Source organism: Lithobates pipiens, unplaced genomic scaffold, assembly GCF_037356315.1.
Source record: "Lithobates pipiens isolate NorthernLeopardFrog02 unplaced genomic scaffold, aLitPip1_a1.2 Scaffold_83, whole genome shotgun sequence".
Lineage (NCBI taxonomy): Eukaryota > Metazoa > Chordata > Amphibia > Anura > Ranidae > Lithobates > Lithobates pipiens.
In genome coordinates this window covers 395,535-422,971 of record NW_027507907.1, presented here as the reverse complement: position 1 = coordinate 422,971, position 27,437 = coordinate 395,535, and the positions used below count along the sequence as shown (strand labels likewise).

Below are 27,437 nucleotides of genomic sequence, written 5' to 3'. Positions count from 1 at the left end.
AGAGGGGCAGGACTTGAGACCTAAGGGGCAGGCAGCTCATGTGTGGAGCTCTGACCAATCATTCATTTGTATTGGCAGAGGGGAGGGCTCTCATATAAGCTGGGGGTCCCATGCTTCCGGGGAGTTCTAGTCTGGGGGATGGAGAAAAGCAGCATGGAGTAGCTGGTGGTAGCCTGGGTGTCTCTGCAGACTCAGAGGAGAGGAGAGATGGAGGAGTCATCAGGAGGAAGTAGGAACTAAGCGGACAACAAAGGAGGGCCATAGTTTGAAGACCCATACTGTAAACACCAACTTAATACATAAAGCGTTATTGAGCATTGAAAGAAGAAGCCACACATTGTTGAGTAGAAAGCCTTTTACTCCATGCATATTCACATGTGCGTTTTATAAAACATTTAGCGGTAAAAAAAACAATTTTTTTTTTTCAAAGTTTTACCTTGAAATTTTTTAACAAATACTGAAACAGGCATGTTTCCAAATATAACATACACAACTCTGGAACTTACAAAGTTCAACGTTGCAAAAAAGAAGGCAATATCAGACATTTTCTAGTGTGAAAAAGGTCTTGATCTTGCCTTCATCAGATGGGGTGAAGTCACCCCTGTAAAAGCCAAATTTAGAAGATGCACACAAATTGGGAGTCAAAATGGGGATTTCCTCTCTTTTTTTTTTTTTTTTTTAATTCTTTATTTATCTAGATTTTTTTTCTCTTTATCCAACAAAGTATAAAAACATTATTCCACAGATACCAGCGTTTCTTAATTTCTTCATGATTTATACATACAAAAACTTAACATTAAATTCCCCTCTACCTACCCCCCCCCCCCCCCCTTCCCCCCTCCCTTCCTTGCAGATATCTCATGAGATTCGTGGTTAAATCATCTTTTTCTGACTAGGTGTTGTTTTTCCCTGACATTATTGTGTAATTTCCTCTACGTATCTCCATGATTTTTTTAATTCTTTCCAAGATACCCATTTGTCCATACAGCCCTCTCCTACTATTGGCTCCTCTCCCCCTTCATTAGAACTTTCTATATTTTGTATTTCATTTTCTCGAAAAATCCAATCCCGTATTTTAGGGCTCTCCTTCTCCCTCAATTTTTTTGGAATTAGGCTTTTGGTGGTGTCAAGCAGTATGGGAATTAACGAGGATTTATATTGCTTTACAGGTTCGTCTGTCCCGTGGAAAAACACGGTCCATGGGTCTTCTCTTATTTCTTTATTTGTTACAACCTTTATTAAATCTAAAATTTTCCTCCAATATTTTTTAATAGTGGGGCAATCCCACCAAATGTGGGCCATAGTCCCGTTTTTTTTGCACCCGCGCCAGCAATCTGAAGATTGCTCTTCTACAAATTTGCCCAATTTGTCAGGGGTGGCATACCACCTTGCGAGGCACTTGTAATTCGTCTCTATCATCTTATTATCAGCCACCGAGCAGTGAATTAATTTAAATATTTTTTTACTAATCTGTGCCCTACATTGTGACCCCAAATCGTTTTCCCATTTTTTGATATACGGCGGGCCCTCCAGTTCGTCCCCCTCTGAGAGAATTTTATATATTCGGGATATGTTATTTTTTGATTTTTCTCTCAAACAGAGCCGCTCAAGGGGCCTATATCCTTCTTTGGTTTGGGACCGAATTCATACACAAAATAACTGGAGTTATAATTCATAATTGATTTTTTTTTAAAGAAAATGATTATTTCACACCGGGGAAACAGGAAGTGGGGGGTAATTGGATAACAAAAGGCAATGCACAAGTAAAATACATATTAACTAGAGGTAAATTAACTACATTTCAAGCACTGAGTGTAGATACTGAACTTATGAGGATTGATGCATGGCGGTACCTCCAGTTAAGCCATTTTATTGCAAAACTACCCCAGCCAATTCGGGATTTCCTTTCTGATCCCATACCTAATGTCAACATGTGCTATCTCCTAAAATGGGGGATCAATGGATGTGTTTTGGTGCTCTCACCACTTTGTGTTGGGAGGAAGGGGTTGCACCCACAAACTGCGTACATTGAAATCCCCTGATGGCAGATAGCACATGTTGGCACATTGTGTGCATCTTCCAAATTTGGCTTTTAAACGGTATTAAAACTTTAGATACAATTTTTTGAAAAACAACAAAGGAATCTTTGTAGAATTTATATTCTCCCTAGTCAATCCCCATCAATCATGTTCTTCAGTCTTTGTTCAATCTCCTTGTTTTTTTCTTTGATAAAGTCCAATTTCCAACATGATTTCCTGGATAAGCCACTGTGCACGGTCACTGGTGAAATTACTGTATTTTTGTACCACAACCTGAACATCACCTAAAAAAAAAAAATACACACCATGTCTTAAAAATATGCAGGCATACATCTATTACCTGAATCTGTGGTGTCCAACACTGACCTGTTGTGGTGCCAAATTCAAGCACTTTTTCCACCTCTCTTTCCTCCACATCTTGAGGAACCACACTACTCTGCTCCCCTTCTTGAGCAGGTGGGGGGTTCATGTTGTCCTCCGACGGAGCGAATCTTTTCTCCCCTATGAGACCAACGCTAGGATGGAATGATGGCTTTAATTTATTAATATTTATGTTTATTTGAAAGCATTTTGTTTAAATATAAGGTTGCTATGGCCTGTGTATACTCAAAAATTCTGAGTGGTCTCATTAATTAGGTTATTGGTAGAGGTTGGAGTATAATAATAATAATAATAATACATTTTATTTATAATGCACTTTCCATAAAAAGACCTCAAAGTGCTACACAGTTACAAAAACAGACAAATAACTTAATTCAAAAAACATTTGCTAAAAAGAAAAAAGTCTTCAATCCCTTTTTAAAATTTTCAGTAGACTGAAAAACCCTCAAACTATCAGGCAAAGCATTCCACAGACGTGGGGCAGCAACACAAAAGGCCCTATCTCCCATTGTTTTTAATCTAGTTTTTGGAATCTCTAGACAGTTAAAATTAGTTGAGCGTAGGGAACGAGGTAAATTTTGTAATCTTAAAAGTTCCTTAAGATAAGGTGGAGCATGGCCATATATGCATTGATGGGCAAGAAGAGAGACCTTATACTCAATCCTAGCAGAAACCGGGAGCCAATGCAAAGATTTAAGAATTGGAGTAATATGTTCATGCTTCCGCACTCTCATTAGGATCCTCGCTGCAGAGTTTTGAATATACTGTAACCTCTGCAAGCTCTTTCTCGGAATCCCAATGAGAAGTGCGTTGCAATAATCCAGCCTAGAGGAGATAAAGGCATGAACCAACCTTTCAGTATCGGAAAAAGAAAGAATAGGACGAAGTTTAGAGATATTACGAAGATGGTAAAAAGAGGTCTTGCATACTTGATTTATAGGGTATATAGTATAGGGGTTAATTAAAGGAAAGGTACATCTGTTATACAATAGTCATGCAGGGATTGGTTGGGGGGTGATATGAAGGGTGGTAGAGGACACTGCTATGGGGGTGGCCCTGCTCATAACAGTTTCCACTGCCCCTTCACATCACCCCCCCCAACACACACACGCTTAGTAGTGTCCTCTTCTCCCCTTTCCCTCCCATGGCAGTATTCCAAAGCATCCTACCTGTGCACACATGAGACCGAGAGGCAGCACAGTTCTGTACAGGGGGCGGGAGCTGGCTGAGTGACTTTTCATATTAACAAGCTAGTGATTGGTTGCTTAGGACCTAGCAACCAACCACCTGCGGGTTGACTAGAAAAGTTAATTTGGCCAGCTCCTCCCCGGCCCTCTGTCCTGGGCTGTGCTGCCTCTCAGTCTCCACTGTTCACTGATGACAGTGGCAGAGGAGGCTGAAGGGGAGGGAGAGAGAATGACCAAAGGAGAACGCTGAGGGTGGAGAGTGAAGCGGCAGCTAGCAGTAGGAGGAAGGGATTGGCATCTCAGACCTGTTCCCGGTCTACCTGTCACCTATCCGCGATCGACAGGTACCCCAAGCTCGACGGGTTGCCGACCACCACTGTAGACCTTCTCTTTGGGTTGGAACATGCTCCCTGCAGCCTCATAGGTTGTAATTGTAGCCTACCCCACTTTTCCGGGGGCTTGGAGGTGACCTCCAGAGGAAGGGAGGGCCAACATACTTCCTCAGGATGTAGGTTACTAGGCATGGTGGATGATGAACAAGATAGAAAATTGGGCGCCAATCACTTTTATGCTTGAACAAAGAGAAGTTAATTTCTCACAAACAGGAAAATGTTGGAGAGAGGGGATGGGGCACAGGGTACCCTTAGACAGGCAGACTCCTTAGACAAAAAAATAGAGTATTTTAAAAGTTAAGGTGGACAGCAGTACAGGAAAAGAGCCTTTAACCTTAACCAGCACATCTGTACTTTTTAGAGTAGGCTGTCTCCGATGGCAACTGAATTTTACTCACAGCGTCATACAGAATTCCTTGGATGAGTTCTCTCTTGAAGCTCTCCCAGCCACCTCATGGGTCCCCGATCCATGAAGAGTCACCTCTGGTACTTCTCTAGAACTCCATCCCTCTCAGCATTGTTTCTCGGTATTGAGCAGGCTCTCTTCTGCAGAATCTTGAAGATTCTGGCCTCAAACAGACCTAGCAGCCAGTGGGACTCCTTGATAGGCCTCAGGCTTCAGGCCTAGCAGCCAGGAGCTTTTCTACACACACCCAGCCAGACTTCAGAAGACCTAGATCACCTGACCTTCTCCAAATAAATACCTTCTACCAGCATTCATAGCGGCCAGTCTGATTAGCTGAGAAAGGTATGTTTATTCATAACCTGACCTCACTGTAGCGCATCATACTAATGCCAGAGGCGACAGTGCCACCTACTGAAAAAAAGGGAGAAGCAACAGCTGAAACAGGAGTAGGAGAAAAGCCATTTGACTGCTAAACACTACAAATTAGCAAGGCTGGCGGCCACCCAGCACAACTAAATTTACCTGTAGCCCTGCTTTGGTACACATAATTGCTACATAATTGATTCCTGGCAACCTATAGATTGATGAGAGAGTCAGACATCAGTTCAAATCTCTGGGGATGCAGGAATCAAGCATGCATTTCTATGGAGACCTGATTGCTGGCTTCCATGTCGGAAGTAGGGTTGTAACCTTTTCTCCAACCTGAAACACTTAAGCGGCGCACAGGATTTTTTATTTTTTTGTAGTATACACTATAGGATTGTAAAAGATCTGGGACAGCGTTGGGTGCCCCAAGGAGAGTAGTAATGTGACGCACAGTGTGCTGCGGCGAAGAGTGTGTGTGGCCAATATGTGTTAAAAGTGGAAGGGGCGTGGTTAAATAAAATAAAAAAATTATTGTCTCCATAAAATAATCTTAGATTGCTGTTCCACAGGTAAGTCTCTCATAGACTGTAAGTTTTCTGCTACATGTTTTTGGCCAAAAAAAAGCGTATATTGATTGATTATAATGTCTACAAGCTATGGGCTATATTTATGGAATTTTTATCAATTTATTATTTTTTTATTAGTAATGGCGGCGATTGCCAACTTATAGTGGGACTGCGTTATTGCCACAAATCAGATACTAAGTGACACTTTTGACACTTTTTGGGGAACCAGTGACACCAATACAGTGATCAGTGTTAAATATATCCACGTCACTGTACTAATGACACTGGCTGGGAAGGGGTTAACATCAAAGGCGATTAAAGGGTGTGCCTAAAATGTGCATGGTTACTGTGTGGGAGGTGCTTGTACTGTGGGAAAGCACAGATCTCTGATTTTGGTTTTCAGGAACACAGGATCACTACCTTCCCTACTGACAGAACGGCAATCTGCTTTGTTTACATAGGCAGTTTGCTGTTCTGCTTGTGTCCCGAATGATCGGTGGGATCTTTGAGTTCACCAGACACCGTTGATTGGCTCCCGCTGTGTCCAATCACAGCGGGAGCGGGTCGCCAGCAGTGTGCATGTGTGCCCCAGACTCAGAAGTGGAGGATCATGTACTAGGTATGTGATCCTGCACAGGAGAGACGATTTGTGGTCATATATGCACAGTGGTCCTAAAGAGGTTAAAACAGTAAATTGGTCAAATCCAGGTGTCTACTTTGGACTGACCCTTTAATTTTTGTACATGTATGATAACTACAGTTCCTTTTGCCTGAACGGCAGGTAGATGTTTCAGTTTTTTATAGTTACTATTATTATCTTACAGGATCTGCAGCAAGACCAGTGGTGACCTTCACTCCGAACTGGAAAAAGATCCACGTAGGACAATCTATAACAATGACCTGTAATGTGGAGCCTCCTGCACCTCTTTATTACTGGTACCTTAATAACAATAGGATATCTACAGGGAAGAACTATGTGACTGATTTTGCTAGGGCAGGACAGAGCGGGGATTATACGTGCCAGACCAGCACTGGCGGTACAAGTGAGATCGTCACACTGAGCGTTATCTATGGTAAGATAATATGGACATTTATTATACGTGCCAGACCAGCACTGGCGGTACAAGTGAGATTGTCACACTGAGCGTTATCTATGGTAAGATAATATGGACATTTATTATGTTCTCTTCATTTGTCACTATCCAGTGGCGGCCCGTCCATAGGGGGCGCCTGGGCGCCGTCCCCCCCCCCCCCTCTAAGCAGTCACAAAAAAAAATGTCAAAAAAGGTTTTTTTTTTAAAGCTGGCCCTTTAAAAAAAAATACAAAAAAGGTCCTTAAGTGCACTGCGTTCAGATGCCGGACACAGGGAACATATGGAGAGCACCACATCTATGCAATCACGATATTGCAGACGTGGCACTTCATTTGCGGGTGTTTTGGCCCGCCTTGCGGCACGCTCTGAAGCGCCGAGTAGCTTGTAGTACTCGTAGTATATATTACTACGGCCGGGCGGTTTGATTGACACCTGAGTTTGATGTCACTTCCTGTTTTCTCTCTCGCCCAGGAGAGAGGAAGGAGACACCGCTGGAGAGGACAACACACAGCAAGGTAAGTAATGGGGGAGGATGGTTTGATGTGACACAGGCAGGCTGCTGCAGTTTGGCGGTGACACATGCTGCTGTAATTGGTGGTGACACATGCTGCTGCAATTTATGGTGACACATGCTGCTGCAATTTGGTGGTGACACATGCTGCTGCAATTTGGTGGCGACACATGCTGCTGCAATTGGTGGTGACACATGCTGCTGCAATTGATGGTGACACATGCTGCTGCAATTTGGTGGTGACATGTGCTGCTGCAATTTGGTGGGGTGCATGCTGCTACAAGGGCCTCTTCCTGACAACCCTGGCCGTTGGTTGTCGGAGTCTGCGGGAGGGGCCTTATCTGAATCTGGGAACCCCCTTTAATATGTGGACCCCCAGATCCAGGCCCCCCACCCTATCTGAATAAATATGGGGAACATCGTACTCCTACTCATTCACCTGGGGAAAAAAGTGTCAATAAAAAAAACACACTACACAGGTTTTTACTTTCAAAAGATTTTTATTTTATGAAAAAGGCACTTGCAAGAACATACTTAATAAAAACAAACAAACTCCAGCAGGGTAGGCCTGCTGTCACAGTGCAAGTAATAGTACATGAAGACAGTTGTGTAAACCAGAAAGTGGCAAATAGGTACAGACATCCTGTCCCGCCACAGCGAGGGGCCATACAATAAAACAAAGGGTAGCGCCCCGTGAGGAGCCCATCTAAAACATCTGTGTGGGGGAGCAACCAGGAGCCCCCCCCCCAACACCCCTAATAGGGAGCTTGCTGTGTCAGGATGGGGGCGTACTCTCCCAGGTCCCCCCCTCCCACAGGGAGATAGTACCCGATGAGCAGTCCACAGGGAGCACCTCTGCAAGCAATTTGTCTATACGGTAAACCTGTCAATTATAGCTCCGTTGAGCAAACCACAAAAACAGGTAATCAAGAAGGACAGAAGAGAGAAGAAAGGAAGAAAAGAGGAGAACAGAGGGGTATAGGGGTAAGCTATTTCCGAAAAGGGTGGTGGGGTACAGAGTCAAAATGCTTAACACTCAATAAGAGAGGGAGAGCTTTAAGAATTAGATCGGGACGATAAGGAAAAGCCTGGGGGCACTCCCGGCAGAAGGGATATTCCCATGTATCGGGCCCAAGGATCCCACACCTTTCTAAATTTAGGCATGGTATCCAACAGAATGCCTGACAGTTTTTCTTGGGACATTATCCAGGATATCTTCCTCTTTACTGCGAGGAAGGAGGGCCTGGGTTGCTTCCAAGCGGAGGCAATCGCAATTTTGGCTCCTAAGAGGATAAAGTGGGTTAGTTTCTGAGTGTTAACAGGCAACAAAGGAGCAGGGGCATTGAGCAACGCAACCTCAGGAGTTCTTGGAACCCGGCAGCCTGTGACCCTGTGAATCAAGTTAAAGATTTTAGTCCAGAACGATCGAAGCCTAGGGCATTCCCACCAGATGTGGATCATGGAGCCACGAAGTTGGTACCCTCTAAAGCAAAGGGGGTTTGCCGTGGGATAAATTTTGGCCAGCTTGGCTGGAGTGAGATACCACCTGGTTATCAATTTGATGCTAGCTTTCATGAGTGAGGTGTTTTGGATCCCACGAAAGGATCTGGCTAGGGCCAACTGCCAGGTTTCAAGACTGCCAGAGGTCTGGAGGTCAGTCTCCCATGCTGTCATATAGGGGGATTTGCCCGTTGGGGCAGTGAGAGCCGCATAGATTACTGAAATACCGCCCCTCTGCTCCCCGATCCTACCACACCAGGCTTCGTAATCAGTAAAGGGGGGAGGAAGGGGCTTGTTCTTCCAAAGCGAGTTTAAGAAATGAGATATTTGCTGGAAGCGGAACCTCTCTGAGTCTGGTAGCTCTAAGTGTTCGATACAATAGGCTAGGGAAATTGGACCCCTTGGAGTGAAATAATGACCTATCCGGTATAGTCCCTTGTCCAGCCACCATTTGAAGGCCCCAATATTCAGGCCGGGGGGAAAATCATGATTCCGGAAGATGTGAGCAAGGGGCTACACAGGTTTTTAAAGTAATTTATTAGGCAGCTCCAGGGGTCTCTTCCGACTGCTCTCCGGTGTCTTCTGTCGGGCTCCCCCGCTATCTTCTTCTCTTTTGCCTGCTCTTTTGCTAGCGGTTGCCCGGTCTTCTTTGTTGTCTTCTTCCCTCTTCTCTTCTTCTGATGTTGACTCAACGTTCTCTCTCGCTGTAATGCTGCGTGCGTGGTGTGTGCATTTTTCCCCAGGTGAATGAGTAGGGGTATGGTGTACCCCATACTCATTCACATAGGATGGAGGCCCGGGATGTGTGGGCCCACATATTAAAGGGGGCTCCCAGATTCAGATAAGCCCCCTGCCCACAGACCTCAACAACCAATGGCTAGGGTTGTCGGGAAGAGGCCCTTGTCCTCATCAACATGGGCTCCCCCTGCCCCAAAGCACCAACCCCCCCATGTTGAGGGCATGTGGCTTGGTATGGTCCCGGAGAGGGGGGCGCTTGCTTGCCCCCCTTTCCTGACCTGTCGGACTGCGTGCTCAGAAAAGGGTCTGGTATGAATCTTGGGGGGGACCCCCACGCCATTTTATTTTGGTATGGGGGTTCCCCTTAAGATCCATACCAGACCAAAGGGTCTGGTATCGTCTTGGGGGGGAACCTCACGCAAATTAAAAAAAAATATTTTTTCGCTGGGTTCTCCCCTAAAGATTTAGCACACAAGTTGCACCGCAAGTCGGATCCTCTTGATCCGACTTCTGGTGCAACCTCTATTCAAATCAAAGGGCTCCCATAGGGAACCATTGATTTTGAATAGAGACACAATGCCGGACGAGGCTTAACACAATGTTAAGCCTTGTTAAATCTCATTTAACAACTTTTGCCGGCGTCTGCCGTGTTTACAGCTCTAGCGCTGGAGCCTCAGAATGCACTGGTCCTGGGGTTTTTTTGCAGCTTAAAAACGGCTATGCGATTTACAGCTCAAAAACGCCATGGTGGGCATGAGGCCATATGCTAACATGGAGAGGCATTTTTAAGCTGCAAAAAATGCTCATAAAAGCGTCTGTGAAAACGTCCGTGGGCACGAGGCCTAAATTAATATAATCAATTATTTCAACATTGCTGCACCAAAGCAATGTGTGTTTAAACAAATCAAGGAAAACTAAAATGCCAAATTGCAACTTCGAGGCACCAAAGACTAGGAGTACAGATACATACAGACTATAGGTATAAATATGACTTCTCTGGATTGTCAGATTGCTGTGCACATCCTCCTGAAAATCAAATGTACATTGATATTGACACTTATATTTTCAGATTTGTTATATTGGAGATCATACACTATTGTCATTAATGTCTTGACAGGCGCATCCAGCTCAATAGAAGTTGTAGTTTCTCCCAACTAGGGATGAGCCGAACACCCCCGGTTCGGTTCACACCAGAACCTTCGAACGGACTAAAAATTTGTACGAACTTTAGAACCCCATTAAAGTCTATGGAACTCCAACGTTCAAAATCAAAAGTGCTAATTTTAAAGGCTAATATGCAAGATATGCAACAGACAACACCAGCAATAAGGGGTATCTTCAGGTGTATACTGTGCTGGAGGCACACAACACCCACTTTAACTCCTGCAGATGGCTGTATTAGAGAACACCAGCAATAAAGGGTAGATACAGGTGTATACTGTGCTGTGCTTGGAGGCACACAACACCCACTAACTCCTGCAGATGCCTGTATTAGAAAACACCAGCAAAAAAGGGTAGATACAGGTGTATACTGTGCTGGAGGCACACAACACCCACTAACTCCTGCAGATGCCTGAGAAAAGAACACTGTCCCTGCCTATCTTGCTCTTTCCCTGCACGCCGGAACACACTACACAAGGCTGCCACGCTGGCGGCCTTATATAGTGTGGGTGAGTATGAGATAAGGAAGGGAAATAGATTTGGCGCTATACCTTTGGTTTGGAAAAAATGAATAATTAGTTATAACTTATATAAATTTTCCAGCTTGCTGGTAAATAATAAAAAATGGAAAATAGCTGTTCATGCCCTATAGTGACCTCTAGTGGTTAATTATATGCATCTATATAAGTGCCATAAGGGGCTAACAAACCATAAATAAACATACAATTCCTATGATTATGTATTAAAGTGCAAGTGCCTGTAAAAAATCATGCGTAAAATTTGGATATTGAAATACACCAATTCAGCAACATTTAAAAAATATATAAATATTCATATAATTGATTAACAGCTTTACGTGTCGTGTATCAAAACAAATCAGTGTATTAAGTGACACAATTACATAACATGTGACTAACGGCCCATGGAAAAATAAAATTGGAAAAATGAGAAAGGTTTGCTAGGTAAAAAATGTAAAAATGAATAATAAATAGCACATATAAAAGTGAAAAAAATTAACAAAAAATAAAAATAAAATTAAACAATGTAAAAAAAAATGTCCCACCTTCTTTTCCACTGTTTAATTTTATTTTTATTTTTTGTTAATTTTTTTCACTTTTATATGTGCTATTTATTATTCATTTTTACATTTTTTACCTAGCACACCTTTCTCATTTTTCCAATTTTATTTTTCCATTGGCCTTTAGTCACATGTTATGTAATTGTGTCACTTAATAAACTGATTTGTTTTGATACACGACACGTAAAGCTGTTAATCAATTATATGAATATATATATATTTTTTTAAATGTTGCTGAATTGGTGTATTTCAATATCCAAATTTTACGCATGATTTTTTACAGGCAATTGCACTTTAATACATAATCATAGGAATTGTATGTTTATTTATGGTTTGTTAGCACCTTATGGCACTTATATAGATGCATATAATTAACCACTAGAGGTCACTATAGGGCATGAACAGCTATTTTCCATTTTATTATTTACCAGCAAGCTGAAAAATTTATATAAGTTATAACTAATTATTCATTTTTTCCAAACCAAAGGTATAGCGCCAAATCTATTTCCCTTCCTTATCTCATTATACTGTTCCACCCATACTGAGTGGAAATTTAATAGAGGCTGCTCATACCATAACTATCCCAATTTGCTCCATAGCGCAACCTTACCCCTTTCTTTCGTCTTTCTTTAACCTTATATAGTGTGGGGCGTGTACTAAACCCCCTGAGCTATAATTGGCCACAGGCATCCTGCCTGTGGCCAATTATGGCTCTCCTCGCTGCCGGCACTGTGTTTGGCCAAGCATGCGGGGTCACAGTGCATGCTCGGCCAATCATGAGCCAGCAATGCACTGAGATGGTGTGGTGCATTGTGGGCCGTTTGTGCCACACAAATTTGGTGCAAACGGTCCACAAAGTTCTGAATTAGTCGAACAGATGAGCGGCTGATGTTCGAGTCGAACACAGAGCTCATCCCTACCTCCCAACACAAAATGATATGTTTCCCTCAATGATGGGTCATCAAATCCTCAGATATAACAAATCTCATGTTGTTTTTTCAGGTCGGGTCATCCTTCAGGCTCCTCTCTATGTATATGAAGGTGACAACATATCTCTCCGATGTTCCCGTCCATCTGGATCATTGGCAGCAGAGACAATATTCTACAGGAACAATCAGACAATCTCGAACTCCACCACCAATGATACTTTACAATTAAAATATACAGACCTGAAAGCCACCTACAGTTGCTCAAGACAAGTCCTGACCACTATCACTTATACTTACAGTGCTGCAACCACAATTTCCTATACAGGTAAATCCTGCTGCGTGAATTTAGATTTGTAATTTGCAAAATGCTAATCAGTAAATGAAAATGATCTGATTACAAATGAAATGTAAAGCCAGCCATAGATGGAGCGATTGTCTTTCCTGCAACCACAATTTGCAGAAAATCGCTTGATTCCCTCCCGCATAGCTATGGATGGTGGCACATGGGAAGCATCCAACTTAGAAAACACATAGTGATTATTGCTATTAATAATTGCAGGAAAAATCCAACATGCTGATTGTACCCAAGTTGATTGATCCATCAACTAGAGCACAGCCTGCCGATACATGGTTCAAATCTCAGCCAGCCCCTGCTGAACCAACCAAGATTCAAGTCTGTAGATTACAGTCTATTCGCCAGCTTAAAGGCGAAGTTCACTCTTTTTTTTCTGAAACCCAGCTCTCCTATGTACCAATATAGCATTAATGTACCTCTGTTGCACAGAAATACATTGAAGAATTAGTCCGCATTGACGAAAGGTCCTGTGTGTCTTTTGCTCCGAATCAGGTGCGAATTAAGGCAGAAACTCTGACCTGATTTGCACCTGATTCGGTGTACAAGGACCCCCTGCTGTAAACCGCGGCCGCAGCAAGTGTGAACCCAGCCTTAGAGGGGATGTTCTGAGAAGGGAGGAGATAAAAGTAGAACTATAGAATTGTACTTGTGAAGACGTAGGAAGTTAGGCAATCGGGCTCTAATTATCTCCACTATATAACTTTACCAAAAATAACCTAACCCTACCACTGAATGACTTAGCTTGTTTCGGCAACTTATATTGTAGAAATTTCTTGTATTATCAGTTTAACATTAATCAATAATTCACAAATTGGTATTGTTTGTTTATATTTCTGTATAACGTCTTCTAGAAAATACTAGGACTATTCCAGTGATCTTCACACCAGACTGGAACAAGTTACTTACCGGAGACAATATAACAATGACCTGCAATGGACAAAATGACTGGACTTATCAGTGGTTTAAGAATGATGTGCTAGTGGCAGAAGGACAGACCTACACAATCACATCTGCCCAGGTTGGACACAGCGGGATCTACCAGTGCCGGACAAGTCACGCTCATAGTTTACCATTCAGGCTGGATGTCAGCAATGGTGAGCCGATCAGTTCATTTCCTTAGAGCGCTTTATTTCATTCAAAGAAATGTATTACACATTCATTCTATACTGTAGCCATAAAATAGTAAAAACAATCATTATTATTATACACATTTTATTTAAAGTTATAGTGTAAGTAGAGAACATCATAAGCATTTGCAAAAAGGCAAAAAGCTCACAATATACCAGTCTGTGGGGAGGGTTGGTGTGATATGGTTGTCGCCACGTCCTCCATGTTTCCCTCCTTGTTTGGCACCAAGCAAGGGTCACACCTACCACTGGTTGTGTGGGTGTCTCCATTACTATTGATTGCAGACCCTCATCTAGGATAAGGGTCTGGAATAGATGAAAAGAATACCCGGCTGCTTTGTTTACAAACAGAACAAAGAGGATGGGGACTGGCATTTGCCAGTAATTTAACCAATTCATCTCCAGAAGATTTACCTCCTTTCCTGACTAGGCCATTTTTTGCTAAACGGCACTGTGTTACTTTAACTGACAACTGCGTGGTCATGCAAGGCTGTACCCAACTGAAATTTATGTCATTTTTTCCCACAAATAGAGCTTTCTTCTGGTGGTATTTGATCATCATTGAGTTTTTTATTTTTTGTTCTATAAACAAAAATAAGTCCAACAATTTTACAATTTTGAAAAAAATAAAATATATATATTTTTTACTTTCTGCTATAACACATATCCAATAAAAATGTAAAAAAATCAAATTTCCTCATGTATACTTCTACATGTTTTTGGTAAAAAGAATTCCAATAAGCGTATATTAATTGGTTTACGCAAAAGTTATAGCGTCTAGAAACTATGGGATATTTTTACATTTATTTATTTTAACAGTAATGGCAGCAATCAGCGACTTATTGCGATATTCCGGTGGACATTCTGACAATAACTGACAATTTGTGGGAACTAGTGACACTAATACAGTGATCAGTGCTAAAAATATGCACTGTCACTGTACTAATGACGCTGGCTGGGAAGAGGTTAACATCAGGGGCAATCAAAGGGTTAAATGTGTGCCTAACCAGTGTTTACCTATACTGTGTGAGGTGATTTTATAAGGGGAAGAGATGGAATTTATTCTTGCCAATATGTGTTCTGCTACATATTTTTGGTTAAAAAATACCAATAATTGTTTTTTTTTTACTAGTAATGGCGATGATCAGCGACTTATAGCAGAACTGCTATATTGAGGTGGACAGTCTGACACTAATTGACACTTTGTGGGAATCAGTAAAACGAATACAGTGATCAGTGGTAAAACTATGCACTGTCTCTGTACTAATGACACTTTCTGGGAAGGGGTTAAACAGCTTGGACAATCAAAGGGTTAAATGTGTGCCTAGCCAGTGTTTTGGTGTTTACTATGTGTGCGACGTTTACTAAGGGATGTGATGGATTTTTTTTCCCTTCTTTGCAGGGAAAGAAAATCCATTGCTTCCCCCGCTGACAGGCAGAGCTCTGTCCTGTGTGTTTTCTGGATAATCAGCGGGGGCTGGCGGTGACCCATTGGCTGGCACCCACTGATTTGCATTAGCTGTGTCTAATCACCAAGCTACTTTTCCAAGAAATCATCACCTGCAGAGTGCAATTACGAGATTGGTGACAGAGAGCTGTTGGCGATCATTTTAGCCCTGAAAGAATGGAGACATCTCCTTGAAGGTACCACTGTGCCAGTTCTCATTCTTACAGACCATAAGAACCTTACATTCCTGTCTGAGGCTAAACGCCTCTCTCCCAGAAGGGTGCGATGGGCTCTTTTCTTGTCAAGTTTCAATTACATTGTCTCATTCTTACCCGGTACTAAGAATGTAAGGGCTGACGCCTTGTCAAGACAATTTTCCTCCACTTCCAAGTTGGAGCCGGTTCCTATGATTCCTCCTGATTGTATCTTGGCTACGGTTCGCACCAGTCTCACTTCTCCTTTGGGTGACAAAATTCTTGCTGCTCAGGTCCATGCTCCTCCTCCTGATAAACCTTGTGACCGCTGATTTGTCCCAGAGAGTCCCCATACTGCTGTGCTCCAGACTTACCATTCTCCCAAGGCAGCTGGCCACCCTGGGAAGAATCAACTAGTTTGGGCCATTTCCCAACAATTCTGGTGGCCTAGTCTATGTGCTGATGTAACTGCCTTCGTAGCTGCCTGTTCCATGTGTGCTCAGAGTAAGACTCCACGACACCTTCCAGTGGGCCTCCTACAACCCGTACCAAATGCAGAGAGGCCCCGGACCCACTTGTCTATGGATTTCATTGTGGAGTTACCCAACTCCCAGGGCAACACAGTTATCCTTATGGTGAATGACTGGTTCTCAAAGATGTGTCATTGTATTCCACTTAAGAAGTGGCCTACTTCTAAGGAACTGGCTTCCATTTTTGCTCAGGAGATCTTTCGCTTACATGGGCTATCCAAGATGATTGTCTCAGACAGGGGTAGTCAGTTTGTGTCACGGGCCTTTTGTGCACAGTTGGGAATTCAGTTTTCTTTTTCCTCTGCGTATAACCCTCAGTCTAATGGAGCCGCAGAATGAGCCAATCAGTCCTTGGAGCAATTCTTACATTGCTATATTTCTGACCACCAAGAACATTGGGCGGCACAGTGGTGTAGTGGTTAGCACTCTCACCTAGCAGTAAGAAGGTCGCTGGTTCAAATCCCAACCACGACACTACCTGCCTGGAGTTTGCATGTTCTCCCTGTGCCTGCATGGGTTTCCTCCGGGTACTCCGGTTTCCTCCCACAATCCAAAGACATGCAGGTAGGTTAATTGACCTCTGGCTTCTGTCCAAAATTGGCCCTAGTATATGAATGGGGACCTTGGATTGTGGGCTCCTTGAGGATAGGGACCAATGTGGGTATAGAAATGTACAAGGAAAAGGGACAATTGTAGACTCTCACTCAGGTTGAACTGGATGGACTGGTGTCTTTATTCAACCTAACTAACTATGAAACTATGAAACTATGAAACAACTGGTCAGACCTATTACCATGGGCAGAGTTTGCTCACAATAGTGCCTTGAATTCTGCTTCCCGATTGTCCCCGTTTATGGTGAATTATGGTTTTCAACCTTCCATGTTGCCTGACTCGTTTGTTCCGCAGAGTATTCCTGCGTTAGAAGAGCATCTCTGTGGTCTTTGTTCCACTTGGGCACAAGTCCAGGAGGCTTTGCGTCATGCTAATGATAGGTGCAGACTTCATGCTGACCCCAGACACCTGCCTGAGCCTTCCTACCAGGTTCGGGACAGGGTCAGGCTGTCATCTCGCAAACTCTGACTTTGTGTTCCCTCACTGAAGTTCGCACCTCATTTTTTTGGGCCTTTGCGTATTCTTTGCAGGATTAACCCAGTGGCTTATGCATTAGACCTTCCTTCTAATATGTGTATTTCAAATGTATTTCATGTCTTCTTATTAAAACTTCAGGTTTTTATCCGCTTTACCACCTCAGTACCACATCCTCACCTGTGCAGGTTTAGAACCATGAGGAGCATGAAGTACAGTTCATTGTTGACTCCCGTAGGTTCTGTGGGCGCATACAGTACCTGGTGCATTGGAAAGGGTGCGGTCCGGAGGAACGCTCTTGGGTCTCATCCTCGTCCTCCTTGGGACGTACATGCCTGTGTCCTCCTCTATGATTTCCATAGACGTTTTTCCATTAAGCCTGGTGGTCCTTGAGGAGGGGTACTATCAGGGCTAGGCTCAGCTCTTCCTTCTCTGAGCTGGCCACTCAGCTGTTGGCTAATTGCCAGCTCCCATCTCTCTCCACAGTTACTCAGCTGTTGATAATATCCTGCTCGTCAGTCCTGCCTACTTAAGCTGTCCAGTCCAGTCCAGAGGATCTCTGCCTTCCCCTTGGTCAACATCACAGAGACTATCTCCTGCATTTCCTGTTTAAAGACTTGCTTTGCTGACATCCCTTCTGGCTCCAGATACTGCTTGCTGTTTCACTACGTTGATTCCTGACTTCTGGCTTGGCTGACTATCCGTTATTGTTACTGAACTGTGGCTATGTTTTGTCTAGGTTTGTTCTTTTTAGTTTTATTATTAAACAAGTGTGATTTAACTGTACTTCTGTTTCCGTCTGATTTCATGGTTTCTGACACCCCTACCTGGAAGTACTGGATCACGTCATATTAGACATGTGCAGAACGGAAAGACTTGTTTCATTTTGGATAGATTCAATATGTTACTAATTTAGTTATGGAATTGGTTTAGTTTGGTTTTGGAATCCGTTTAGTTTCATTTTGTTTTTGTTAAATTACATTTCGTTTTCGTTAAAATTTGTTACATTTATAAGTTTTCCAATGAATTCCAACTCTTCAGAAGAAATCTATCGACCAATTCAAATTCTGTGTGAAGAAATAGCTGGTTGTTAAGCAGAAGGCCGGAAAGCCAGCCGCCCTCATCCTTAACAACCATGAGTCATCATCTGTCAGTGGATAATGTTAAAAAAAAATGTAAAAAAAAAATGGCGTAGGGTCCTCCCCCAGCCAATACCAGGCCCTTTCATGAGGGCATGTAGCCTGGTAGGCTACATGCTCAGATAAGGGTCTGGTATAGCTTTTGGGGTAAATTTTTCTAAATTTTGGCATGGGATTCCCGTTAAAATCCGAAGTGCCTGGTATGGACTGGGTGGGGTGACATTTAATTGTCTGTCTATCCCTTGTTTTTTAGCCTAGAAAACAGCTAGAACAAATTTAATACTCAGCTCCCATTGAATTCAATGGGGTTCAGATTCAGTACCCAACCTTTACTCATGTTCATCCAACCCACATTAAACCAAACCCAGGTATGTTTCATTTATCACTAATCAGCAGCATTGTGATACAAACAGGGCTTCTGTTTGAAACCAGAGGCCCCATGCTGACAACCTGACACTTGGCCCCATATTCAAAACCTGAGACAGGGCTCCATACAGCCAATGTTTCAGTTATAAATGAACACAGTAAGTGATCAGTATCAGTCACTCGTGTTCATTCAGGAATGGTAGATGCTGCTAAATGAAATTTACTGGACCCTCTCTCCATCTTGAAGGATCCCATTGTGGGCAGGGGGGCACAGGGGGGCCTGCATAGCAAGAGGATGTGTATAGTGCACAGGGAGAGTGATCAGCATCATGGGGAGGCAATTACTGGAACTGATCCCCTGTATGGCTCTCTCTACAGCAGCTGAAAGCCAATGGGAGGGTGAGGAAAATAATCCAGCTTTCAGATGCTGTAGAGAGAGCCATACAGGTGATTGGCTCTGGTAATTGCCCTCCCCAACAGTGCTGATCACCCTCTAGGCCCACATCCAATTCACCCTGCTGCCTGGGCCCCCTGGTGGTCTGGGCCCCCATACAGGAGGACCGGTGGTACTCCCTTATCAACGTCCTTGGATACAAATAAAGAAAGAGAAAAGCTGAAAACAGTATCATCTTCGAGAAAAAATATGGGAACTACTTCATAGTGCTTTAGCAAAGTGAATGTCATCCATTAATTTAACCTCTGACTTTGTAATCTGAAATCTAAATGACAGATATAGTATGAGTTACTGCAATATGTATATTCCGTTTTTTCTTTATAAGTGTTTATCATAATCATTTAATAACCATTTTGTATTGTAGGTCCTCTTATCCTGCAGACTCAAATCTTTGTGTATCGGGGAAGAAATATAAATATAAAGTGTCACAGCCGTCCTGAATATTCTGTACACAGGACAACATTCTACACGAATAATGATCTCATGTATGGACCATTCAGTGATGACCCTATCCTCATTCTTTATGGGAACTATGACCAGTCTGGAACATACAGTTGTGTGAAAGAATTATCCCGAGATGAATATGTAACGCACACAGATGAAGTGTCCCTACATGTCAGAGGTAACTCATTGTGTGTCTATGGTGTTGTCTGTAACCAATAAAGAATAACCATGGCTCCGGTCATCTGTTCCCATACCGGTGTGAGTTGGACCTCCTTCTCCACAAACATCACAGCTTCTACAGGTCAGTTGTGTTGTAGATGACAACCAGGACCACGGAGAGATAAGAATTTGTCTATCCTGCAGCAAATCATCCCACAGTATGTAGCCATGAGCTGCTACATGAACTGTTATGTAATGAAGTGAGGAGAGGGGCTGTGGAGCTGGGCCAACACAGACAGTCATTAAACACTCCTAGAAGAGTAGACGGCTATGATGTGCAAGGAGGGAAGGGGCTGTGCTAGGGAATTTACCTTTCTGGAGAAAGTTCAAAGGCATATTGCAAAGATATAACAAATTGTTTATGGAAAGGAAAAACACTGAAAGTAAGCATTTTTTTTTTTACTTAATTTTTTTCAATTTTTTACAGTTTTTTATTCAATGAGGAATGTTCCTTATGCTGGTGCTGCCTGTGTTAGTTGAAATCTTCAGTCCTCTGCCCCCCCCCCCCCCCCCCATACCCCTGCAGTGAATCTATTCCAATGCTGTGAGGGTTAATACAGCAGCTGAAGTGCCAAATATGCCCCCCCCCCACCTTTCTGCCCCTCCATCATTCATGGAAGCTGTACTATAGCTTCCATCCATGGAAAGCACTCTATGAATAGAGGAGGAGAACTTTTCATTCATCCGCCCATCCTCCCAAAGAGGTCAGAAGTAGTGATGGCCGAACGGTTCGCCCGGCGGTCGTTTCGCGGCGAATTTCCGACATTCGCGGTCCGCACGTTCGAACGCCTTTTTCCGTCGTTCGCCGCGGCGGACTTACGTGTTTAATGTATACAAGAACTTTAACCTTTGGTGACACGTTTATCATGTGATACAGGACAGCCAATTGAGACATGACAGCACATGGACACTTGTACATTCCCCCTAACCTATAAATACACCCGATCCGGTGGCCATTTTACATTCTTTCTTCTGTTAAGATAGGGACAGGTTCCTGTGTGGAGTAGGGAGAGATAAACCACTAGCTATTTGGTACACAAAAGTTCTTTTCAGGACTGGTATAGGTGTTAGGTGTTGATAGGTTTGCTGTGCTGCTGATTCTTGCAGCAGCCTGAGTGTCTTTTGTTAGTTTAGAGAAAGGGAAAGGACGGTGTATGCTACAGGGACAGCCAGATTAGTCTTTCATCATCATCATCATCATCATCATCATTAGCTGTTACTATCAAGGTCCACAAAAGAGCTGTTCCAGTAACCACTAATCGTTCTCTTTTTTTGCCAATTTGTATAGGGACAGGAAGGAAGCAGTGTTGTCAGGCAGTGAGGGTAATTTTAAAGACTTGCTGTTATTATTAGTTCCACAAAGGTTCTTTTCAGGACTGGTATCAGTGGTACAGTAATAGGCTTGTACATGTATAATATTCTTTCTTCCAAATATAGAAAGGATATTATACTTGACTGCTGCCCTTCTGCTGCAGTCTGCTAAACATTCACAACTCACTTGTTCCACAAAAGTTCTTATAAGGACTGGTAACTTGGTATAGGGTGCTACGGTACATAGGCTTGAGTGCGGTACAGTCTGCTGTTCTGTAAGGACCGCTATCGGTCCACAATAGATAGGGTTGACGTGCACCACTGCTGACCGCTGCCCTATACTGCAGCAGTCCTTCAGCGGTATAGGGACTGACGTACAGTCTGCTAATCACTAACACACAACCTGCTTGTTCCACAAAAGTTCTTATAAGGACTGGTAACTTGGTATAGGGTGCTACGGTACATAGGCTTGAGTGCGGTACAGTCTGCTGTTCTGTAAGGACCGCTATCGGTCCACAATAGATAGGGTTGACGTGCACCACTGCTGACCGCTGCCCTATACTGCAGCAGTCCTTCAGCGGTATAGGGACTGACGTACAGTCTGCTAAAAACTAATACACAACCTGCTTGGTCCACAAAAGTTCTTATAAGGACTGGTAACTTGGTATAGGGTGCTACGGTACATAGGCTTGAGTGCGGTACAGTCTGCTGTTCTGTAAGGACCGCTATCGGTCCACAATAGATAGGGTTGACGTGCACCACTGCTGACCGCTCACCTATACTGCAGCAGTCCTTCAGCGGTATAGGGACTGACGTACAGTCTGCTAAACACTAATACACAACCTGCTTGTTCCACAAAAGTTCTTATAAGGACTGGTAACTTGGTATAGGGTGCTACGGTACATAGGCTTGAGTGCGGTACAGTCTGCTGTTCTGTAAGGACCGCTATCGGTCCACAATAGATAGGGTTGACGTGCACCACTGCTGACCGCTCACCTATACTGCAGCAGTCCTTCAGCGGTATAGGGACTGACGTACAGTCTGCTAAAAACTAATACACAACCTGCTTGGTCCACAAAAGTTCTTATAAGGACTGGTAACTTGGTATAGGGTGCTACGGTACATAGGCTTGAGTGCGGTACAGTCTGCTGTTCTGTAAGGACCGCTATCGGTCCACAATAGATAGGGTTGACGTGCACCACTGCTGACCGCTCACCTATACTGCAGCAGTCCTTCAGCGGTATAGGGACTGACGTACAGTCTGCTAAACACTAATACACAACCTGCTTGTTCCACAAAAGTTCTTATAAGGACTGGTAACTTGGTATAGGGTGCTACGGTACATAGGCTTGAGTGCGGTACAGTCTGCTGTTCTGTAAGGACCGCTATCGGTCCACAATAGATAGGGTTGACGTGCACCACTGCTGACCGCTCACCTATACTGCAGCAGTCCTTCAGCGGTATAGGGACTGACGTACAGTCTGCTAATCACTAACACACAACCTGCTTGTTCCACAAAAGTTCTTATAAGGACTGGTAACTTGGTATAGGGTGCTACGGTACATAGGCTTGAGTGCGGTACAGTCTGCTGTTCTGTAAGGACCGCTATCGGTCCACAATAGATAGGGTTGACGTGCACCACTGCTGACCGCTCACCTATACTGCAGCAGTCCTTCAGCGGTATAGGGACTGACGTACAGTCTGCTAAACACTAATACACAACCTGCTTGTTCCACAAAAGTTCTTATAAGGACTGGTAACTTGGTATAGGGTGCTACGGTACATAGGCTTGAGTGCGGTACAGTCTGCTGTTCTGTAAGGACCGCTATCGGTCCACAATAGATAGGGTTGACGTGCACCACTGCTGACCGCTCACCTATACTGCAGCAGTCCTTCAGCGGTATAGGGACTGACGTACAGTCTGCTAATCACTAACACACAACCTGCTTGTTCCACAAAAGTTCTTATAAGGACTGGTAACTTGGTATAGGGTGCTACGGTACATAGGCTTGAGTGCGGTACAGTCTGCTGTTCTGTAAGGACCGCTATCGGTCCACAATAGATAGGGTTGACGTGCACCACTGCTGACCGCTCACCTATACTGCAGCAGTCCTTCAGCGGTATAGGGACTGACGTACAGTCTGCTAAACACTAATACACAACCTGCTTGTTCCACAAAAGTTCTTATAAGGACTGGTAACTTGGTATAGGGTGCTACGGTACATAGGCTTGAGTGCGGTACAGTCTGCTGTTCTGTAAGGACCGCTATCGGTCCACAATAGATAGGGTTGACGTGCACCACTGCTGACCGCTGCCCTATACTGCAGCAGTCCTTCAGCGGTATAGGGACTGACGTACAGTCTGCTAAACACTAATACACAACCTGCTTGGTCCACAAAAGTTCTTATAAGGACTGGTAACTTGGTATAGGGTGCTACGGTACATAGGCTTGAGTGCGGTACAGTCTGCTGTTCTGTAAGGACCGCTATAGGTCCACAATAGATAGGGTTGACGTGCACCACTGCTGACCGCTCACCTATACTGCAGCAGTCCTTCAGCGGTATAGGGACTAAGAGTTTTGTCACAGGGTCATTTAAAAAATGACATGCAGAGGAAGAGGCAGGCCCTTCCGCAGGGGTGGTAGGGGTAGGGCAGGAGCAACAGGCTTGAGCCAAAGTGGGAAGTTGCAGAAGGTGCGTTCAATTACTTTAAAGGATGCACCAGACTTGGTTGAGTGGCTCGCTCAGCCTTACTCTTCTGCACCCTCCTCATCCTCTCGATCTGCACCCTCTTCTTCACTCTCTGCTATGTGCACCCCCAAAGACACTACCACCAACAACACGACCACCACCACCACCACCACATACCTTCCGCTTGAGTCACTGGAATTATTTTCCGATCCATATCAAGAGGACATTTCTGATGCGCAGCCACTCTTGGTATTGGATCAGGAAGAGGAGGTAGCAACAAGCGCTACTCAGCAGTCTGACGCCAGTACCCAGATCAGCCCAAGGAGGAGGTTGGTCCCCGGTGTTGCTGCCTACTCCGAGATCTCTACTTATAGCGGTGGGGAAGGTGACGTTGATGATGACGTGTCTAGTGATGTCACGTGGGTGCCCACAAGAGAGGAAGAGGAGGGGAGTTCAGAGGGAGATATGGACCAGCAGATAGGGAGGAGAAGCAGCAATGACTTACATTGCACAGCAGGGACAAAGCAGACTGCAAATGTATCAGGAGCGAGTCATCGACCATGTACGGTCACATCTGGCGCTCCCAGGACACCGGCACATGGCTCCGCAGTGTGGGCTTTTTTTAACGTGTCCGCTGCTGACAATAGCGTTGCCATCTGCAATCTTTGCAGTCAACGCGTTAGTCGCGGTAAGCCCAATACTCACCTAGGGACGACCGCCTTAAGAAGGCACATGAGCAGCCATCACCGAGCCCAGTGGGAGCAACGGAACACACAAAGCCACACTGCAGGCTCTCACCGTCCAGCCTCGTCTTCTACTTCTCCTTCTCCTCTCTCCTCACAATTGTCCTCCACTCCACCTTCCATCACGCCAAGCTCACATTTTTCTGCAAAAAGGCAGGCTTCCGTGGGCCTAATGTTTGAGCGTAAAAAAATGATGATGCCGGATAACCCTCTTGCCCAACGGTTGGCGGCTGGCTTGTCAGAACTCATAGCCCGCCAACTACTGCCATATAAACTGGTGGACTCGGAGGCCTTTCGCAAATTTGTGGCCATTGGAACACCACAATGGAAGGTCCCAGGAAGGAAGTATTTCTCAGAGAAGGGCATCCCAGAGCTATATGGCCATGTTCAGCGGCAAGTGAATGTATCTCTGGCACACAGTGTCGGTGCCAAGATACATCTGACCACAGACACGTGGTCTAGCAAACACGGGCAGGGAAGGTATATCAGTTTTACTGCCCACTGGGTGAACCTTCTGACGGCCGTCAAGCATGTAACCCGTGGCACCCGTGTAGATTTGGTTTTACCGCCACGGATTGCATGCAGGCCTGACTCTTCTTCTCCTCCTCCTACTCCATCCTCCTCCCTCTCCTCCTCAGCTGCCTCCTCCTTTTCCGCTGCTAGCGTCTCTTCCACTGCACCGCCCAAGCTCCCCAGAACCTATTCCACATGCCAGGTGAGACGTTGCCATGCCGTGCTGCGTCTGTTGTGCCTGGAAGCAAAGAGCCACACTGGCCCGGCACTCCTTTCAGCTTTGCGTTCACAGGCAGATGAGTGGCTAACACCGCTCAATTTGACAGTTGGTAAAGTGGTGTGTGACAACGGTGCCAATCTGCTTAGCGCATTGAAACAGGGCAAAATCACGCACGTGCCGTGCATGGCACACGTCTTAAACTTGGTCGTGCAGCGATTCCTTGTCAAATACCCTGGGGTCCAGGACATCTTGCGGCAGGCAAGGAAAATCTCGGCCCATTTCAGAAGATCTTACACGGCCATGGCTCGCCTTGCTGACATTCAGCGGCGACACCATCTGCCGGTCAGACGTCTTATTTGCGATTGCCCGACGCGATGGAACTCAACCTTCTATATGCTTGATAGGCTGCTCCAGCAGAAACGTGCAGTTAACGTCTACCTGTATGAACTCTGCGAAAGAAACGGTTCTGGGGAGCTGGGTTTTTTTTCACCGCGCCAGTGGCTGCTCATGCGCGACACATGCAGACTTCTGCGGCCATTTGAGGAGATCACCAAACTGGTCAGTCGCAGCCATGGCGCCATCAGTGACATGGTACCTTATGCCTTCTTTCTGGAGCGTGCATTGCGTCGTGTCATTGATCAGGCTGTGGAGGAGCAGGAGCGGGAAGATGAGGAAGTCGCAATGCTGGATGAATTCCCAGGGGGGGCTACTCTATCTGAGACAAGTCAACAACAGGAGTCTGATGAGGAGTCAGAGGAGGATGGTGCCGGGGCGGATGAGCAGGAGCAAGAAGAGCATGCTTTAAACCTTTCTGGGATCCCTGTTGTGCGAGGATGGGGAGAGGAGAATGAAGAGGACGACATTATCCTGGATGATGAGCAGGAGCCAGGCCACCACACCGCTTCCACTTTAGTGCAAATGGGGGCCTTCATGCTCCAGTGTTTTAATAGGGACCCCCGTATAAAAAGCATGAGGGTCAAGGACCAGTACTGGGTGGCAACGTACTTAGACCCCCGGTACAAACACAAAATGGCGGAAATGTTACCGCCGTCGCAGAGGGCTGTCAGAATGCAGCACTTCCAGGCCTTGCTTCGAGAAATGCTGCATTCTGCTTTTGCGTGCGCTGGCAGAGGAGCAATTCCCACTCCCAGAGAAGGATTTGCGGGTACCAATCCAACAGCGCCTGCAAGAAGAGGCCGGTTTGAAGATGTGTTGGTGACTTCGGATATGAGGTCATTCTTTCAGCCGACCCATCGACAGGTGTCATCCGGATCCAGCATCAGGGAACGCCTAGACCGTCAGGTGTCCGACTACATTGGGTTAACGGCCGATGTGGACGCTCTGAGGAGTGATGAACCCCTAGACTACTGGGTGGGCAGGCTTGACCTCTGGCCAGAGCTTGCCCAATTTGCAATCGAACTGTTGGCTTGCCCCTCATCCAGTGTCCTGTCCGAAAGGACGTTCAGCGCAGCAGGGGGGATTGTGACCGATAAGCGTACTCGCCTAGCTCACCACAGTGTTAACTACCTCACATTTCTAAAAATGAATGAGGCATGGATCTCGGAGGAATTCAACACATGTGACCAGTAGACCATGTATATGTCTATAAACTATTTTTTTAATCAAGCACACAGACCTTCTTAATTCATTTGGCTCACTTCCTTGACCCAAAAAAGCACACCGTACTATATGCCCCTACCCTCCTCTTTGAAGAGGTTGAGCGGTGTCATATTTCTACTGGGGCTGCTTATGATATCCCTGTGCTGTGCTGACTTCCTCCTGGGGGTTCTTATTATGAAGGGATCACACTATCCCTGTGCTGTGCTGACTTCCTCCTGGGGGTTCTTATTATGAGGGGATCACACCATCCCTGTGCTGTGCTGACTTCCTCCTGGGGCTGCTTACGGTGCTGCTGTCAGTGCTGTATGTCACGGTGCTGCTGTCAGCGCTGTATGTCACGGTGCTGCTGTCAGCGCTGTATGTCACGGTGCTGCTGTCAGCGCTGTATGTCACGGTGCTGCTGTCAGCGCTGTATGTCACGGTGCTGCTGTCAGCGCTGTATGTCACGGTGCTGCTGTCAGCGCTGTATGTCACGGTGCTGCTGTCAGCGCTGTATGTCACGGTGCTGCTGTCAGCGCTGTATGTCACGGTGCTGCTGTCAGCGCTGTATGTCACGGTGCTGCTGTCAGCGCTGTATGTCACGGTGCTGCTGTCAGCGCTGTATGTCACGGTGCTGCTGTCAGTGCTCTGT

The 27,437-nt window shown here is 45.0% G+C and overlaps 1 protein-coding gene across 3 annotated transcripts in view; it reads left to right on the top strand.

Moving 5' to 3' along the window:
• LOC143973519 (uncharacterized) overlaps window positions 1-27,437 on the top strand; it is a 115,219-nt gene that overhangs the window by 12,328 nt on the left and 75,454 nt on the right. For all 3 annotated transcript variants that reach the window (XM_077474438.1, XM_077474437.1, XM_077474436.1), the window contains exons 4-7: window positions 6,162-6,410; window positions 12,422-12,673; window positions 13,555-13,797; window positions 19,411-19,668. In XM_077474438.1, the coding sequence (XP_077330564.1) occupies window positions 6,162-6,410; window positions 12,422-12,673; window positions 13,555-13,797; window positions 19,411-19,668 (1,002 nt within the window). The remainder of the gene's footprint in view (window positions 1-6,161; window positions 6,411-12,421; window positions 12,674-13,554; window positions 13,798-19,410; window positions 19,669-27,437) is intronic.